We start from the raw sequence: 6,389 nt of genomic DNA on the forward strand, positions 1-6,389 counted from the left end.
TCATACACTCCACACATTGAGTAGTACACATACCACCGAAAAACTTGGGTCTAAGACTTGATTTTGCCCATGCATCCCTTTTTGCATACATCATTTGCAGTCATCCTTTTGTTTATGTGTTGTAACTCTGTCCTTCAAAAACTCTCATTTCTTTTCAAACTCATTGACTATAATTGGTTCCCAAAGATATGCTTGAAATGAAGGTAATATGGTAAATTCACATTTTTTCATATTAAAAAAATATAAAATTAAAAACAAAATCAGATAATAGATCATATTTTTATAGAACATAACCACCAATTTTATCTTCTCTTAATTCTAAAAATAAAATAAAACCAATTGGTACATGCTTTTAAGTATATGACATTGTGTCCAAAATATAAACAAGTGTCCAACAACTTGCTCCCGCCCCTACCCTTTTGCCACAGATATATATATATATATATATATATATATATATATAGTATGGTAACACGTCTTCTCAAATGTGATTTATCACACAACCCGAGATGAGTTCTTTTTTTAAAGAGATATTTCTCTAAATCACCAGTGTCCCGTAGAACATTTGAGAGGGTGAGAGACGGATACGGATCCCTTGATGCTATGATAGGCACAACTACAATATCCATTATTGTTACCGTAAGGAACATATGAGTGAGATATTAATACTCATGATGATAACGGAAGAGGTGTATCATGTTGCGACTATTATGCTTACATGTTACAGGTTTGTACTCAAAATATGATTTTTTTTCCAACTAAACATTGAAATATTACATCCTAATCTATAGCTAAAGACTGATTTGCATATACGTGAGGGTGAATCATCATCACTTTTGCTTCGAGGGGGTCGTCTCTTACAACAATATATTGTAGATAATTACGTAAAAATTGAATCTCAGAAACTTAGATGGATGCGTTCAAATCAAGAAAAAATACGAGCTGAGCTCTACCAAGGACTCCAAGACTCTTTAATTAGAGTGGTGAATAATGCATGTACATATTTAATATCAATTGTTTAAAAAAATATATAAATATACAGTTCCAGGTTTGTGTAAAACATTTATTGAACGAAAATAACAATGAATCAGGTAACATCCTTTGTTGGAAGCCCACGCGACATGTATCAACGGTATCAAGATGCGATGACTTTGGTTCAAAGATTTGGCAGGCTAGATCTATTCATTATCATGACATGCAGCCCAAATTGGGAAGAAATTAAGAGAGAATTACTCCCTGGACAAACGCCACAAGATCGTCCCGACTTACTCACTAGAGTATTTCGTGCAAAATTAGACAAACTAAAAGAAGACATCAACAGGAAAGGGGTATTAGGTACTGTTGTTGCTTATGCATACGTTATTGAGTTTCAAAAACGGGGTCTTCCACATATGCATATGTTGGTTGTGTTAGATGAAAATGATAAGCTCAATAACCCTGATGATTATGACCAAATTGTTAAAGCTGAAATACCAAACGAACATGAAGAGCCTCAACTTTATAATGTGGTATTAAAACATATGATTCACGGTCCATGTGGAATTCAAAATCCAGAATCTCCTTGCATGAAAAATGGAAGGTGTAAAAGAAATTACCCTAAATCATTTGCTGCATCCACTATTCAAGGGAATGATTCATATCCAATTTTATCGAAGGCGAGGAAATCGCATGCCTGTCCCACTTAATCGACGAGGAAATATAACGGTTGATAATAATTGGGTTATTCCATGTAATCCTTGGTTGTTGTTGAGGTATAACTGCCACATTAATGTTGAAATATGTGCAAGCATAAAAAGCGTCAAATATTTATATAAGTATGTTTACAAAGATCCAGATAGAGTGGCACTCGAGTTCAGCCAGATCTTGTTTGTGATGAAATACAACAGTTTGTTGATGCAAGATAGGTTTGTGCACCAGAGGCATTGTTAAGGATATTCAAGTTTGTAATCAATCGGATATACCCAATTGTGGAGCGCTTACAAATACATCTTCCTAATATGCATCAAGTTCGATTTCAATCTGACCAGATTATTGAAAATACTCTGACAGACGAGAGACTTAACAAGACAATGCTCATAGAATTTTTCACTTTGAATCGTAATGATGCAGAAGCAGGGAGATATTTGTACAGGGAGATCCCTGAGCATTATAGATGGATTTGTTCTGAAAGAGGTTGGTCTAAAAGAAAGAATCATCTTAGGGTTATTGGGCGAATATATACAGTCTCACCCGCTGAAGGTGAGAAATTTTACCTACGCATACTTCTGAATCATGTCAGAGGAGCCACATCATTTTTAAATTTAATGACAGTTGGTGGCGTTTTGCAACCAACGTTTAAGGAGGTAGCAGAACAACAAGTTTTGTTAGAAGGAGACGATAGTATTCAACAATGTTTGCTTGAGGCCTCTACAATTCAGATGTCATCGGCCTTAAGAAGATTATTTGTCACCATTTTGGTATATTGTGGACCAGTTGGTGTCCGAACATTGTGGGATGAATTCTATCCATGCATGATTGAAGATTATGCTTTCCCGAGTAACTTAAGTTGCAATGTTGTTGTGAACAGACTTTTACGTGACTTAAACACACTTCTGGTACAGTTTAACAAGAATATCAAGGACTACAATTTGCCTCAAATGACAACAAAAGTAGTTTCTGCAATGCCTAGATGTATTGAAGATGAACTCTCAATAGGTATTTCACAAGAAGATCTTCTTGCAATTGAACGTCTTAATGACGACCAAAAGTTTGCATTTAACATAATAATGGACACAATTGAATGATGTCAGAATTCAATTTTTTGTGTGGATGGTCTAGGTGGAACTGGAAAAACTTACTTATACTGTGCATTGTTAGAAAACTTGAGAAGGTTGGGCCATATAGTATTAGCAACAGCAACATCTGGAATAGCAGCTACAATATTACCTGGTGGTAGAATAGCACATTCTAGATTCAAGATACCACTTAGCACAAATTTATCATCTACATGTTCGATCAGTAAACAATCTGATTTGGCAAAGTTAATACAAAAGGCAAAGGCAATTATTTGGGATGAAGCAACGATGACACATCATCATGCCTTTGAAGCACTAGATCGAACTTTTAGAGACATAATTGATGTTGACTTACCATTTGGGGGAAAACAATGATCTTTGGGGGAGATTTTCGACAAGTACTTCCTGTTATTCCTAAAGGAACAAAGTCGAAACTGATCCAGGCCAGTGTGGTGAAAGCATCATTTTGGTCACAAGTAAAGATTTTGAAACTTAGACAAAACATGAGATCCAAGAATGATCAACAATTTTCACAATTTTTACTTCGTGTTGGTGATGGGGAAGAACCTGTTGTTGGAGATGATATGACAAGAGTACCTGAATGCCTGGTAATACCATGGGAGAATGAGTTATCCATCAATGAATTTATTTATCAAGTTTTCCCTAATTTGGAGGATCATATAAATGATGCAAGTTACATGGTGGAAAGGGTAGTGATAACTCTTACAAATGAAGATGTTGACATGGTGGAAAGGGCAATGTATTCGTTTGATTTAGTTGAGGATGGCACGAGGAATTTGAATCACCCGGAATTCTTGAACTCAATTTGCATTGGTGGGTTGCCACCACATAAGTTAACTTTGAAGAGAGGTGCTCCAGTCATGCTTCTCAGAAATATTGACCCAAAATTGAGATTGTGTAATGGAACAAGATTATTATGTCGTGGGTCGTACCAAAATCTCATTGATGCTGAAATTCTAACCGGACAATCTGTTGGGACCAGGGTTTTTCTACCACGTATCCTTCTAAAGACAACTGAGACTGCTGGGCTACCATTTGAACTAACAAGAAAACAATTTCCAGTGAAGTTGAGTTTTGCTCTCACTATAAATAAATCTCAATGTCAAACAATACCACATGTGGGTATTTTTCTTCGGGATCACGTTTTCAGTCATGGACAATTATACGTGGGTTTATCGAGGGGTGTTTCAAAGTCGACTACAAAAGTGTTAGTGAAAAAAGGGTCAATAACCGGTCAAGAAGGCGTTTTCACTCGGAATGTGGTGTACAAAGAAGTCCTACTTCATTTGAACTAATGATGGCAATTAAAAATAAGTAAGCATAATTTTAATCACGAATACCTTTTCAAATAACCACAGCATGTTTTTATCATTTATTGTTGTAACCGTTTGTTTGTTGTTACTTGACTCAAAGAGTTACATTAGTTACATATACCTATTTTGTAATTTAAAAAATACATATATGCTTTTTAAGAGTTAGACAATGCACATAATGCCCTTCTTTTTAGAACCTCTAGATAAATGCGATGTTTTGTACATGCTTTGGTTATTAAATTTATTTAATTTTAATTTTCATGTTACATCAATCATTTTGTTCCAATTTTGGTAGGAAAAGTGGAGGGTCATGGGCTTACAAATAGAGTTCAAAGTGGGTTGGTTCAGTGCGTTAATACAACAAATGATCATAACAAGGTAAACTTTTTTTACTTTTCAATTAGTACAACATTAAAAGTTATGTTTATGTAATTTATTTAAATCCTTATTTAGGAGTATGTAACTTTCCTATTGCTTATGGTTGTACATGAAAATAGTATTTTGACAAAATTGAATACCAGGATGCAGAGTGTAATAGACATGTTTCAGTTGTCTCATCGGGTTGGAGTTATTCAGTTACAATGAACAACAGTGATCTTAGTCGACTAATTTTGAAAGAATGGAAAAAAAGAAAACAAAGCAGTAAGTATTGTTTTATTGGAGAAATATTTATTTTACCTACCTATAAGTTAATGATGACAAGTGACAAATATAGGTGGCGTAAAAATCATGCATTTGAACAGCTCATACATGCAAATGTTCATCATATCATTTGGACCTACAAAACAGTTTGTCGAATTAGGTATTGTTTTTATTTTAAATTAGAAAGAAAAAAAAATCATAACCTTGATGATGATACTCTAATTTTCTAACAACATTTTTCTTTTGGTATAGGAGAAAACTTAATCAAAGACATAAAGACTTTCTACGCGAGGTACTTTATATCACTTTAGCATCTCAAGTGAGTGAGTTTAAACTTTAATTTACTTTTATACTAATTTTTGTATCAGTTTTACAAATATCGTACCCGTTGCTATGTGGAGAAATTAGAGCACAAAATTAAGGTAGCAAATCATGAAACTGTTCTTTCAATCCTCTACCAATTTCTTATTAATTGTTTTATTGTTAAACTTGGCTTCTTATATAGGAACGAAATGATTTTCCCTTTGTCTCTTGACTTTTGAAAATGACTGTATTTTTTGCAACAGTTTTCTTCCAATAATTGGAGTAGGCATGTAACAAAGGATAAACTATCAAAATTAAAGGTGAGTATACGTGTTCCCAAATTATGCTAAAATTGTATGTTTAAACTTGGTCCCATCTCATGTTATTTATGTATAGATTGACAATAAAAAAGTGAAAAATCAATTAGAGAGGAATGGGTGGCGCCAGTGGTCTTGATCGTTGCATTTCTTCCTCCTATGTGCATATTATGTAAAATTTTATTTCAATAATCTAAAACTACGATGTTGTGTAGAATGAAAATATGATTTTACTTAAATTATTTGACATTTTCCTATTAATATTGGATTTGTTTTGGATAATATTAACATGTGGGTAATTAATTGAATAAGAATCCCCCTAGCTCCTAAGTTCATTAGACTAGCCTCCCTGCACGCGCTTCCATGCGTGCGAGAGGCTTTTTTTAATCACGCATGCTATGCGCGACTTCCAAAGTTTCGTAAATATTTTTTTGCAAATGTATTTATATAGATGTTTGTTTCAACAGTTTCATATTTTAATCGCGCGCGTGTGATAAATCGTCGTTTTAAAAGTTTTCCTTTATCGCCCGTATTTTTCTAGACGTCCATCTTAACAGTTTACACGCTATAAAAGGAAAAAAAAAAACTGCTAAGATGGACTTCTAGAAAATGCCCTTGGTTAGTTCAAACATTAAGAATTGAAATTATTAATTAAATTAGGATAATATGGTAAATTCACATTTTGTTCATATTAAAAGAAAATAAAAATAAAAACACAATCAGATAATAGGTCCTACTTTTATAGAACATAACTACCCATGTTATTTTTTCTTAATTCTAAAAATAAAATAAATAAATAAATAAAAATAAAAAAACCAATTGGTGCATGTGCTTACAATTAAGGTAAGAAAAAAAAAACAGAAACTTGTGTTTATTTTTTCAAAACACTCCAAGTGAAACGCCGTCGTTTCAGTTATAATTTTTTTTTAAAACGCAATCGAAACGACGTCGTTGCATTTAAAGTTAAAACACTGCAATCTAAACGACGTCGTTTCATAACAATAAACCTAAAAAATAAA

At 33.5% G+C, this 6,389-nt stretch overlaps 1 protein-coding gene across 1 annotated transcript; it reads left to right on the forward strand.

The window, feature by feature from the left end:
• Positions 1-1,997: 1,997 nt before the first annotated feature.
• On the forward strand, positions 1,998-3,149 carry LOC110772138 (uncharacterized). The gene is made up of 2 exons (XM_021976546.2): positions 1,998-2,694; positions 2,818-3,149. The coding sequence occupies exons 1-2, from the start codon at positions 1,998-2,000 to the stop codon at positions 3,147-3,149; spliced, it is 1,029 nt and encodes a 342-aa protein (XP_021832238.2).
• Positions 3,150-6,389: the final 3,240 nt, after the last annotated feature.

The sequence above is a fragment of the Prunus avium genome, chromosome 6, assembly GCF_965620075.1.
Source record: "Prunus avium chromosome 6, drPruAviu1.hap1.1, whole genome shotgun sequence".
In the NCBI taxonomy this organism is placed as follows: Eukaryota; Viridiplantae; Streptophyta; class Magnoliopsida; order Rosales; family Rosaceae; genus Prunus; species Prunus avium.

Excerpts from the sequence above, each read along its gene's own strand:
- LOC110772138 (XM_021976546.2), top strand. The coding sequence starts at position 1,998 with ATGCATCAAGTTCGATTTCAATCTGACCAGATTATTGAAAATACTCTG. Across the intron at positions 2,695-2,817 it reads TGAAGATGAACTCTCAATAG|GTGGAACTGGAAAAACTTAC; the intron begins GTATTTCACAAG and ends TGGATGGTCTAG.